This window comes from Mustela nivalis (genome assembly GCF_964662115.1).
Source record: "Mustela nivalis genome assembly, chromosome: 13".
NCBI classification, from domain to species: Eukaryota; Metazoa; Chordata; class Mammalia; order Carnivora; family Mustelidae; genus Mustela; species Mustela nivalis.
In genome coordinates, this window is record NC_139032.1 from 11,175,510 (window position 1) to 11,188,876 (window position 13,367).

The 13,367-nt window shown below is 36.0% G+C and overlaps 1 protein-coding gene across 2 annotated transcripts in view; it reads right to left on the bottom strand.

Moving 5' to 3' along the window:
- Positions 1 to 4,149: 4,149 nt before the first annotated feature.
- The window catches only part of PTAR1 (protein prenyltransferase alpha subunit repeat containing 1), a 50,422-nt gene continuing 41,204 nt past the window's right edge, over positions 4,150 to 13,367 (bottom strand). The window contains exons 7-8 of one of the 2 annotated variants that reach the window (XM_082696663.1): positions 13,212 to 13,246; positions 4,150 to 13,130 (exon numbers count right to left, since the gene is read on the bottom strand). In XM_082696663.1, the coding sequence (XP_082552789.1) occupies positions 12,904 to 13,130; positions 13,212 to 13,246 (262 nt within the window). In that variant the 3' untranslated portion in view covers positions 4,150 to 12,903. Of the gene's footprint in view, positions 13,247 to 13,367 lie in introns of both variants that reach the window. The other variant, XM_082696662.1, reaches the window with a different exon arrangement.

Consider the following 13,367-nt stretch of genomic DNA (forward strand, 5'->3'; position numbering starts at 1 on the left):
CACTGGGGAGGGTAAGTGTTGCAGTGAGTACTGGGTATTATGTAAAACTGATGAAGCACAGGCCTGTACCCCAAAACAAATAATACCTTATGTTAATTAACTGAATTTAAATTAAAATAAAAACATCATAAGATAAAAATAGGAAATGAAAATCTCTCACAGTTCCACATACTTGCTGACACTTGTTTTTGTATTATTATTATTATTATTATTATAGCCACTGTGTGAGTGTGAAGTTGTTTCTCAGTATGGCTCTCGTATGTATTTTGTAATGACTAACCATGTTGAGCATCTTTTCATGTGTTTATTGGACATGTGTATATCTTCTATGGAGAAATGTTCAAATACTTAATCCTTTCCCCACAAGTTAATGGGTCATTTGCTTATCACTGTTGAGTTGTAAGGGTTTTTAATATATTCTGGGGACTAATCTCTTATAAAATATATGAGTTTTAAATATTTTCTCCTATTTGGTGGATTTTCTTTTCACTTTCCTGATAGTGTCCTTTGAAGTACAAAAGCTTTTAATTTTGAATAAGTCCAATTTACCTTTTTTTTTTTTTTTTGGTTACTTGTGCTTTTGGTGTCCTAACAACAAAAACACTGCCTAATACAAGGCCACAGAGATTTACACATATGTTCTCTTCTGAGAGTTTATAGTTTTACCTCTAACATTTAGGTCTTTAATCCTTTTTAAGTTAATTTTTATATATGGTGTGAGGTGGGGATCCAGATTAATTATGTTGGATGCATGTTGATATTTAGTTGTTCGAAGAATCTTTTGTTAAAGAGACTATTTTTCCCATTGAGTGGTCTTGACAACCTTGCCAAAAAATAATTGACCAGGGGCACCTGGGTGGCTCAGTTAGTTAAGCAGCTGCCTTCGGCTCAGGTCATAATCCCAGGGTCCTGGAATGGAGCCCTGTGTGGGGCTTTCTGCTCAGCAGGGAGCCTGCTTCTTTCTCTCCCTTTCCCAGACTCCACTTGTAGTGCTCACTCTTGATTACTGTGCCTTTATAGTAAGCCATCTTTTCAAGACTGTTTTGATTATTTTAAATCCTATTCATTTCCATATAAATTTTAAAGTAGTTTATCAATTTCACTGAAAAAACTCACTGGAATTTTGAGATTATGTTGAATCTATAGGTCAATTTGGCAGGAATATTTTATGGACTGGCTAGTCCATAAATATGGTATTTTATTAAAAACAATTTTGTACTCTAACGTAAAAGGTATTCTTCTTTTATTGTGAATGTAGCAATGAGAGAAGTACATAAAATATGTAAGACATGTCCACATGGCTCAGTTCAAGACCCAGAACCCTGCCAGAATCCCTGAAATTCCCAGTCTTGATCGTGGCCTCATTCTTTCCTGACCAGATGCAACCACTATTGTGACCTTAACTTCCTTGCTTACTTTGTAGACTTGACTATTTTTAAAACTTTATATGAATGGGAATCATATATGTCTGTATGATTTTATTGCATGTGGGCTTATTTTACCTTTGCTCCCCAAAGAACTCTTCCTCTATGTAGAATTCTATAATTGTAGTTACATAACTCCAGCACATTATCATTCTCATATCTTCTGACTATAACAAGAAGTTGGCTATGAATTTAATGTTTTTATCTTCAATTACTTTCAAGATGGTATCTTTCTGTGGGTGTTCTGCAGTTTCAGTATGATGTGGATTTCTTTATCCTGCTTTGAAGAAAACTTCTAATATTTTTTCTAACATTTTAGATAGTGTTCAGTAGGAGTGCTGCTCTGCCATTACTGAAAATGGGAATTAATTTTAATTTTTAAAATAAAATCAGAATCTTACTTTACATACTTCTCTGTAACATTATTTTTTTCTCTTTAACTTCCTTTCAAAAATTAATTTATGAGATCTTTTTTCATGTAATTTTATATTTTGTTTTTGCGAGTACATATAATACCATTGTAGGAAAATACCAATTTACTGAATCTCCTGTTGCGTATTCGTGTCATTTCTGATTTTTACTATAATAAATGCCACACAAAATGGTTTAACCTAAAAATGTCTTCACATGGAGTAACTAAGATTAAGACTTATGAGCTCAATGTTACCAATCAGATGTGTCCCCACTTAGTTACAGACAAGAGAGAACTGGTGATTGATTTTCCTCCAGGAACCTTACAGGGTAAGTCTCTACAAAATTTCCCGGAAAATAAAACAGATGGGTGACTGATGCTCTACCAATCCCAATTACTCTAGAGAGATCACTAGCGATTTAAGAAATATGAGAATACAAAAATAACATGATGGAGGACCATTTCAGCTCACAGTTAGCTCCTCTACACAGAAAACAAACCTTCTGTCAATCATACCGTAATTACTATGAGAAGTATATAAAAAATCTAATACAAAAGATTTGTGTATCTTCGGAGGATTTCGATACTGAAAGTAAATTTGTAGGTATTACCTGTCTGTTCTTCATATAATTATAAGGCATGGTACAGGAATTCTTCCAGGCAGCCAGGGTTACTCTAAGAATCTTTCTGTGAAAGAGAAGATACTATAGTAATTACTGCTTCTTTTTTCAAGTTCTGCTGTAACACAGGACACATAAAATGATACTTCACTTTTCATAAGAAAAGAGCATACTGTAACTTGTTTTATTATTTTTTTAAAAGATTTTTATTTATTTATTTGACAGATCACAAGTAGGCAGAGAGGCAGGCAGAGAGAGAGAGGAGGAGGCAGGCTCCTCGCTGCACAGAGAGCCTGATTCGGGGCTCGATCCCAGTACCCTGGGATCATGACCTGAACCGAAGGCAGAGGCTTTAAGCACTGAGCTACCCAGGCACCCCATAACTTATTATTTTAAATAAAATTGATGCCACTTCTAGCCATTCTGGAGTAGAGTGGGACAGAGAGGAACCTTGGCATTTTTTGAAACAATAACAATAGAAACAAGCCAATTCACTGCTCCTTCTTAAAAAGGGAAAAAAAAAAGAGCATTAAAAGCAAAATTTGAGGGCGCCTGGGTGGCTCAGTGGGTTAAGCCGCTGCCTTCAGCTCAGGTCATGATCTCAGGGTCCTGGGATCGAGTCCCGCATCGGGCTCTCTGCTCAGCAGGGAGCCTGCTTTCTCCCCCCCCTCTCTCTCTGCCTGCCTCTCTGCCTACTTGTGATCTCTCTCTGTCAAATAAATAAATAAAATCTTAAAAAAAAAAAAAAAAAGCAAAATTTGAGCTTGCAACATGAGGAAAGTGGTATTGCTAAATATACACAAATGATGAAAGGTTTATCGTATTTAAAAATTTTAATTAATGTATCATCCTGCCTCTGTTATTACTGTTAATCTTTCATTTCAAGAAGCACCCTATTAAGCACAGCAATTTCCCAGTGAAGCACTTTGCTAATACTAATTGTTGTCTGAGCTTCTTTTTATAATCTGCTAACTCAGATCAACACTGTCTTTAGTGAGCTGGTTCCCTTCCCTAGCATATCAAAGCAAAACCAGTACTGTAGTTTTAAACACTGTTTGTGGGATTCTGGCATGATGCAGCTAAATTCTATATCCTGTTTTCTACCCAAAATAGGCATTAGATAATAGTATGTTATTTAAAATACAATCCTGAAGAGGCATGAGACAAAGTAATAAAGGCCTTCCCCACAAAACATCCCTTGTAGTACTTACAATCTTGCGTTAAAAAATGTCCAACTTCATCAAATACTTTTCAGAGTACGCGCATGTATTAAAACAATTTAATGCTGAATGCTGTGTCCAGCTTAAAGCATATGAAGTGAGACTCAAAGCTAAGAAAACATGGGATTTAACACTGAAATTATCAACTCCCTGCTCTATGCCTTCGTTTAAAATGTAGGAGAAGAAGCAAATCTAGTTATAATGACTTCCATAAGTCAATTAGTCATTATTAATGCACTCTAAAGACAAGTGTGACAATTTCTTTAATTTGTTTTTGACATTTTTTTAATGTCCTGGACACAAATGGCATTTTTAATTCTTTCTAAACTGTAAGTAATCAATTTGCTGAGACAACAGCTCCCACACCCACCCCACTACCACCATTACAGCAATTAAACAGGACCGCTTGGCAGCCTGGAGCTGAGGTTAAAACACTGAAACAAGCAAAAATAAAATCACACTTTACACTCATCTTAGGAGATGAAAAGTTTACTTAGAAATTGCAAACATTTAGCAAAGATAAGACATAAACACTATTTTCCATCGTCTACAGAAATACAGTAATTTATAGCTGGCTTGGTACATGATCACATGATAAAACAATCTAATGGAAAAAACCAATGGTTCATTCTACTTTTCTGCCACTTGTAACAACTTAATAAGTGTACCAGTATCTACTGGAAGACAGATGCAGAGGAAGATTAGAATCCTAGGGCTGTTTGTTAATACATATTATTATAAGAATTAATATAAAAACAAGTACAGATATACAATTAACATGCAATTTAAGCTATTATTTTGAAGAAACAGGACAGAATTTAGTGAACACATTGAAAAATGTGTTAATAATGTGTTGTTATAGTGAGCATATCATGGTATTTTACATGGCATGGAATTTCTTCCTCCTTAAATAATGCTTGGCAAATTGGAACAGATTGAGCTAGTTCTACAGCAAATTTAAAATGAAGACAATATGGATAACTGTTAGATACTTTTCTAAGTATACTAAATAATTTTTAAAGTACCATGATTTCATGACTACCTCACCACCTCCCAATTTAAAATAAAGTCGTACTTTGTACCCTATGAACCTGCACTGTCCAATATAGCAGCCCTTAGCCACATGGCTATTGGAGCACTTGAAATGTAGCTAGTCAGAACTGACATGCAATGTAAGTGCAAAATACACAATAAATTTTAAGAACTTACAATAGGAAAAAAAGGGCAAAATATCTCCATAATTTTGTATACTGCTTATATACTGAAATGATATTTTAATATACCAGGTTAATTAAAATATAAGTTAATGGCACTGGTACCTTTTTAAATACACCTGCTAGAAAATTAAAAATTACATATGTGGCTCCCATTTATTTCTATTGGACAGTGCTAATACAATTAATCTATACTCATATACTCATCATATTAGCCTTCGAATTTAGCATCATAATTTAAGCACTCTGGAGAACTAAGTCCCAGAACACCATAAGCACCCTCTGCACATACTTTACTGCAAAATTTATTTTTATCCCTCTGCAAGGTATACATTTTAAGTATAAAAAGAATTCACAAAATATTTCATCCTTAAAATATGTGAATTAGTACACTGTGAGAGCTAAAAGAACGTCTAATGCAGACTGTTACATTGAGAAAAGTAGTTTAAGAGAAACAACAATGCAATCAGAGGGAAGACAATTAGTATCTTCAGTAAAATAAGTTAGCCAAACTTATCTTTAATGCCCAGGATCTGCCTTTGCACCACAGATCAGATATGTAACTTGTCCATTTAACCACAACCTACAGGAAGATCTTAAAACAACATCAACTGGAACCTAAATACTCCATTTCTGGAAACTCTTCAACAATGTAAAGTTCATACACATGGTCCATTCTAAAAACAGAGTACACATGGTATTGAGAGCCATCCCGTAAATTAAAGTCCTGCAGGGTTAAATAAAGTAAGCAACCGCTTAGTGTCCAAGAGACTTGGATTTAAAAAAAATTTTTAGAGGCTATAAAAAACATCACTGACCTTTTATCATTTTCTTCCCCTCCTCTGTTTTTTTGTTTTTGTAGTAGTGTGCATAAATATCTGGCATATTTATACCACATCGTTTTTATTCTGTCCATCTCAAGTACAAGTTAATCTAGAACCCATTTAGTCCTTCTCCTAGGAACAACACACATCAAACTAGAACGCTGACAGTGGTCATCACAGTCAGAAGCCAGCATCACAGTCAGGCATCAAGAACCTCGCCAGGAGGCAATGCCCAGTTACACTGGTGCTACACTCTGTTCTTCCCAGCTCAGGTTGGAATGTTTGCTATTAAACTGTTTAAATGTGTTCACATTGGGCAAGCTGTCAAAAACGCTCTGAAAGCCACAAATTAAGAGATTCTGAAACAAATATCATTCATAAAAATTTCTCCCTCATATTAAAGATGCTCTGAGAAAACAAGGAAATACAGGCTATTGAAAATAACTTCACATTTCACCACTACCACTTTTAAGACACTGGAAAGCAACTGAGATCTGGGGAGAAATGAGCAGTACCTAAGACAGGTAATACTAGGTCATACTAGGTATACCAGTGCAGAAACTGACTGCAGAAGTCTACAGCCATTCCCTCTCGAGTTCAGCAGCCTATCAGGACATTTACTCACATTTACTAATGTCTTGCACAAAAAGATACTGCTTAAACTTTTCCCATCTCCTACCTTCAGACCATGTTCTACACAAAAGTATCTGTATCACATGTTACTAACTCCAGCCTAAATAAGCTTAGTAATTCATGTCAAATGATATAGTTTTTCAGTTCCAAGCATATATTACTCTAAAAATATACTCCTCCATGAAAAGATAACTGTTAGTTTGATGGCAGATCAATAATGAACTATTTATTGAGCACCTACTATGACTGCAGTCTATACTCATTCTTTAACTGGTAAGAAAAAAACACCTGCTTCAAATGCAAATTTCTATTAGAAATGCTCATATAGTATCTTCCACCAGCGAGGGATGATACTATATGAGCATTTCTAACAGAAAGCTGTGTGAGTCACTATTTGAACATGTGAAATTGTTCATCCCTAGGGCATGAAAAACCTCAGATTTATTACTAATCACTTTACAGGGATAAATTAACATTTGAAGAATGCCGTATAGTACTTTGAGGAAGTGATGGCCGTACATAAAATTAAGACCGATTCCCTAAAGATATGGAAGAAAAGCCAGAATGTCATGGTTGATAATCCTCCAAAGACAGAATAATAGTTTACACAAATATCTCTGGTTAATTCAGGCAAATGGCACTTGTGCTGGGTTTCTAACTTTGCTCGAGGGGGCTGGTTTAATAAAGAAAACTACCTTTAAATAGGAGCACTTTAAGCAAATACGAAAATAAAAACCCTTTAAATAAAATTCTCTGTAAAATCACTAAGTTCAAGTTCCAAGTCTCACTTAAATGTCCACACATACATGTATGTGAATGCGCACACATACATGCCTTCAAAGTATCTAAATTTCACTTACGGTGTTTTGCGCAGCTGTATACCTTGCCTGTTATGTTTGAGCCGAGTTGTGTATCTTCAGCACAATACTGTGTTTCTCCTGAAGCTGAGAATGTGGACAATGGTGAGGACACAGAGCTAAGCTACTTTCTAGCCTTCAGCAATTCTGACCTGTTGGATCCCTGCAAGGTACCCGGCATGATGCGGTGTACTGGACACGTGCAGGGTTTCTTTCAGGGAAGCTGAAGTTTTAAGAACCAAAAACAGTTGTCGGGTTGAAAACTGATAGTAATTTTCTGAACAGGATTTCCAAAAACAGAATGATGTCAGCTAAAACACCCCCAACTTCTGCCCAACGTGGAAAACAACAGATTACAGAAATCGTTTCCATAGAAGATGTGTAAGAGAACATTCATAATAGGGCCACAGGGACTGAAGCAGCGGGACGAACAATGAGGCAGTCACAGAGCGTCTAGGAGCTACTGCACTGGTAGTGGTTTATAAAAAATACTATCTATACTAAAGTTTAAGAGCTAGTAATATATTTAATGTATTTTTGCCTTTTTTGACACTGAATATAAAATTTTGTCCTAAATTTACTAAATCTTCTACACCCTGAGGAATAACAGATTAATGAAAGAAATGCCAGGGTTAGCTTTGTGAACCATATTATTGTCCAAAAAGCACAACCTATAAAGAGCTAATATTCTTGGAAGCACAAAGTTTCATCTCCAGACCAAGCTAATGCTCTCTATTTTTTTTTTTTTTAGCAGAGTTTGGTTTTAAGTGTTAACATGGCCTAACAAAAATACAGATGTTCAAATTGAGAGCCAGAGGCACACCCTGACACACACACACACACACCCCAGATCTACAACTGACACAATGGTTTTCTGTCTCCACTATAAACTATGACATATTGCTGCCATTTAGGAATATGTTATTCAACAGTCCTCAGAAAAGCACTTTGGAGTCTTTAGCTGTATATTTTTATGAAATTACAAGTTATTTGCTATCTTGAAATAGGGACTTTTCTATTTCTCCCCTCTCCATACCCAAATACAACATGCCACATTTTAAATTTCATCTTAGTATTTACTTTTTTTCCTTCAACATGGAATTTGGAAGGGAATTCTTAAAGTCCTTAAATTGAGGCAAAAGATTCATTTAGAACTATCATTCGGCCTTCTTGTAGGGCACAGTGCCACTCCTTCCCTTGACCTTGGGCTGCCCAGGCTTCATGCTGTTTCTTAAATACACACATGCTTACCTCTAAATACAATGCCTCTGACCCCCAAAAAGTTAGTTGCTACAGAAAAAGAATGAATTCTTCTTGGTAGGATGCTTAAAAATACTAACTAAGAAATACAAACCAAAGCATCCTACCTGCTCATATCAGTATCTCATTAAAGGATCAAACTCCATGGGACCAGACCTAACTGGAATCAATGTAACGAATTACAATCAACAGTTTGATAAAACTTCCATCCTTTGTTTTCTACCTGAACATTAAATATAATCTTGTTCCCTCTAGAAAGAAAGGCACTCAAATTAACACAGTATGTTTAGCTATTTTTTAAAAGACATAGTGTGACAAGAATTTTCAGGATTGATTTTTTTCCTGCCCACTACCTTATGCCCCTGAATTTATCTATGCCTTCTTGTGCCTCCACGTACACCTCTATTCAACAGGAGCACACTGAGAGTACATGTGGGCATGGGGAGGTGGCAGCACGCCAAGTACCAGGGTCTGCACGGTTCTGTTTAAGACATTTACTCAGAAGACAAAAGTTAATAATGCTGTTCAAATTTTCTAGACTATTTTAAATACTTTAAAGTTCTAAAATATAATTTTCTAGTAACAAAATAACTGTAAGCTTACAAAAACTTTCTGCAAAAAAAAGAATATATGTTATTCCTTTCTTTAAACTAAATCTTTAGTATCTTCTATAATTAAGAGGGACTAAGAGATTACACTGTTGTACAGCAAGAGGCAGTTGTACTCCTAAATTATATTTAGCCCATGCCAGATACCATATTGTGCTACAGAAAATTACTACTGTTAATTTGTTCTCAACAGTATTAAAAGTTCTCCTTATATAATAAGCATGAATTGACACTACCTGAATACGTGGAAATCACACAAAGTCTACCACCATATATACGCTTTCTTATCAACTGCCACAGAAAAGTCCAGGAACTTTTGTTTTCCTATCTTTTGTCACATAAGCCCTCATCTGAAGATTTAAATGGCTCTGGGTGACAACCTGCATAGGTTTTATCCTATTAACAATGAAGTCCTGAATTTAATTAGAACCATACCACAGGAATAAGGGATATGATTTAGAGTCTGAGTCCAGGGTTTCCAAAGAGGTAATAGAAAATGCTAAAACCTAGAAAAGAAAAAGGGGATATTAATAGGTAACTAATCCTAAAGTTTTTAAAAAATGACTTATTGATCATTTTTATTTCATTAGGTTTAAGAAATACCTAAAAGGTCCACAATTCAAGCTGGGGAGGAGAAAAGGGGAAGCATAAAATGACTATCCAGGCACAAATACAGATCACCAAGTCTTTGAAATCAAAGAATTTCTTCAAATGCCCTAGTGTCTCGGGCTCTGTGGCAAGATCTGTCCTCCAGTATTAAAAATGAACAGAAAGTAGTGTTCTTAATGCAAACGAGCTTTGTTCTGTGAATTTTTAATATATATTTAAAGTACAGTTATTTCATAATTATAGAACTGCATTTCTTGGCTGGGATTTAATGAACTTAAACAAGGTAGATAAATGAAGAAAAAAAATCTAAACTACCTTACTGTATATGTAAAAGCTCACTTGAAGTATCATGAATCGAGAATATATCATTCATTCACAATCCATTGCTCTAATCTGTTAATTTCTCAATCATAACTCATTCTATGCATTACTCATGATCAATCTCTCCCTTCTTCAAACAGTTAATCATTTATTAATTTGATAAATATTTAATGAGTCCTCACAATGTGCAAGGCACACAGTATAATGTGGGAACACCATATTAACAAAATAGGTGTACTTAAAAAAAGGTGGGATGAGGGAGGGTGGTGGTGGTGGAGGTATTTACAGATCTTATTGCTTTTGGCTTGTCAGTAGTATTCTTGATCCACAGGAAGGTACCATAGCCTACTATTCTCCCAATGGAAGTTTGATGAAATGTGTGTCAATCCAAACTATCTTTTTGACAATGACTTATTTATAAGAAGAAGAAATAAAAAGACTAACAAGTCCCTGAAAATAGACACACCTTTCCACTGCATAAACTCATCCAAAGAGATGTTATCACGCCCCAGCTAATGAGTGTAGATGCCAACCACTTAGAGAAAAACAGAACCATTTGGGCAATACTAGGTTCTTCTGTGAATGAACACTTGAAAAATGCAAATTATAGAAATAAAGTAGCACATAAAAGTCACAAACAGTAAATATCCTTTAGATATTTGTATTTTTACTCCCTACTCAAAACATTATTAGGAAGACAAGAGACCAAGGTATCTTATAGGACTGCATGGCTTCATAAAGGGGTGGATTAAGGGCCTTAAAACACATGAAGACAGATAACATCAAAGATGGAGGCTATAAAAAGGCGGGGGCCGTGATCAAACTGAGCTGATGTTTTACAGGGTCTTGTCTCTACTCCTGTCCTGACACTCTCACATCAAAGCATAAGAAGCCCTAGTACTTGGGATACTCAGACTGATGTGTGGAAAAAAGGTAATACTGAGTGAGGCAGGATTTGGCAGCATGTATTTAGTGGAATGGGCTGACTCTCATGCCCTCTCTGTGTAGTCTCCCCACCATGCCCTGCAGGTGCTGAAAATCACAAACTAATGGTTTTATCCATAGAGGTCTAGGTAGACCTTGAGGTATTTGATTCAAAATAGGCATTGTCCACAAAGGGCCACAGAATGATGTTCATAATGACAGTTATTTTCTTACCTAAATACTATGAAAACTATAAAAGGTTAATTTTGCCCCAAGAGATAAAAGCAGCTTCTGTCTACCAAGAGCCAGGCTGAACAATTTTTCTGGTGTTCTTAAGTTTTACCGGACAGTTTGCTACTCATCAAAATCATGATGCACAAAAAGAACTCATTCTTCTCCTAAACTTAAGGCAGTGTGCCTCTCTCAAGCCCAGGATTTCCATAATAGAAGACAGGAGAGGTTTGCCTTTCCCTAGGTCTGTCCCCTCACCCTACAGGTGACCTAGCGAGGCAAAAGGAGAGCAAGCAAAGTATGGCGGCCGCACTTACTTCGGCCGCTATTACATTCCGCACACATATAGGACAATAGGTGGTTTCTGTCGTTAGGGGAACTTAGAGGGGCAGTTCATTTTAGTATTTTGTGTGTGTCTCTGTGTGTGTGTGTTTTAATGGGGAATGAAACTCCCTGGAAAGAGGATAGAGAGTATCTTCAGTACACATCCTCAAAATAAGACAATTAAGGAAAAACATACAAAAGTAAAAGTGTCAAAAAATATGGAATGGATTGGGAAAATAAAGAAAAGGATACGTGGAGAGGAAATAACAAACACAGACCATTTATATAGGGGAAAATATATTAAGAAAGTAAACATTACCAGGCCCTTTTCCCACCCTGCCTCACAGACCTGAAAAACCCAGCCCTTATTATTGAAAAGATAAGATATAGCTGTGAGGTGGCTACTTTGGTACCTCATCCCTGATAAGTTTAATATCAAAGTCTTTGTTTTTTTTTTTTTTTTTTTAAACAAAGGTTGAAGAACTAATCTTCAAAAGCTATTCTCTCCTCTGGCATTTACCAGCAAACTTTTAACAATCGCTTCGTAAAAATTTTTGTAGTTTAAGTATATCCTCAGGAACTTAAATTTTTAAAAAGAAAGATTTTTATGGATACATTTCCATGCATATTTTCCCCACTTTTCATGGTGAATTTAAAAGGGAAATAAGGAGTAGGAACTAAAAATGACATTTCAGGTTTAAACAACAAATGATGTTTATATGGGCTAACTTGAGTGTTGTTGGCCTATACCAAATTTGAGGTAAAAAGAATCTATCAAAACTAGTAATAAAAATAATTTCCCAGTCCTGTAATTACATAAACTCTTAAAATTCATTTTTCTTTTAAAATAACCATTTTAAAATGGATTACACATTGGAAGCATGTTTTTATATAAATTCTAATACTTCTGACTTTGGTTACAGTGGTCAAGAACTTGAATAGAGAAAGAGAAATGATTTATATTTTCACAAATCCATCTATCTGGCCACTTGATTTCCAAAACAATAATTAGATATGAGTAATTATGAGCTTGTATTATTCTAAAGCTGAATAACATAAATTTTTAATTAAAAACAAACAAAAAACCAGCCTACGCAGCAATTGCACTGAGGTGGGTAGACGTGTCTGTGAACCAGTCAGGAGAACCAAATGAGAAGAAGCTACACATACAGAAATATAAAGGATGAGAAGTTAAGAAAAAAAAAATTAAGACTCACTGTTTAGCAGGAAGAAACTACACAGTTATTTTATCCCCAAAGGAATGCCAGTTCTTAACAAAATAAATAAATGAAACATTTACTACGGACTTTTAACCTAAAGATGAAGACCACATCATAGCAAACAGTTCATGCAACTATGTAAGGAATAAAGGAAAGCAATATTGCACTAAAAGGGTGACCTCGCAGAACTAATCTACCTCTTTCATTGACTCAACGTAACCAGCCATTTCCTGTAGGCATTGGCAAACCTGGCCTGCTCTACGTTCCGGCAGGTGGACAATACTTGATCGATGAACCTATGCTCCATTTCCAGGCCCCGGGAGTCAGGAGCTGGGGTCCGCTTCAGGCGTTTGGTTTCCTGGGAATAGCCTTGCTTGCTACAGTCATTCAGCCCGTCCACCTCCATGGCCTGAGACACGTGTGGGCCTGCTGGGATGAGGTGCAAGTCACTCCGAGTCCCCCCAGGGCTGTCTGCAGGTGACAAGTGAGTCACACTGTGAGGAAACCTACCACTTAAGTGATGCTGAAGGTAGAAAATGTGCCGCCTGGGAAAGAGGAGGGGGAGAAAGGGAACACAAAGAAAAATCATTATCGTGAAGTCAAGCTTTTCAGGGCAGAAAAAAACCCACAATAGTAATAAGTTGATAATTTCAAAACATACGGTGC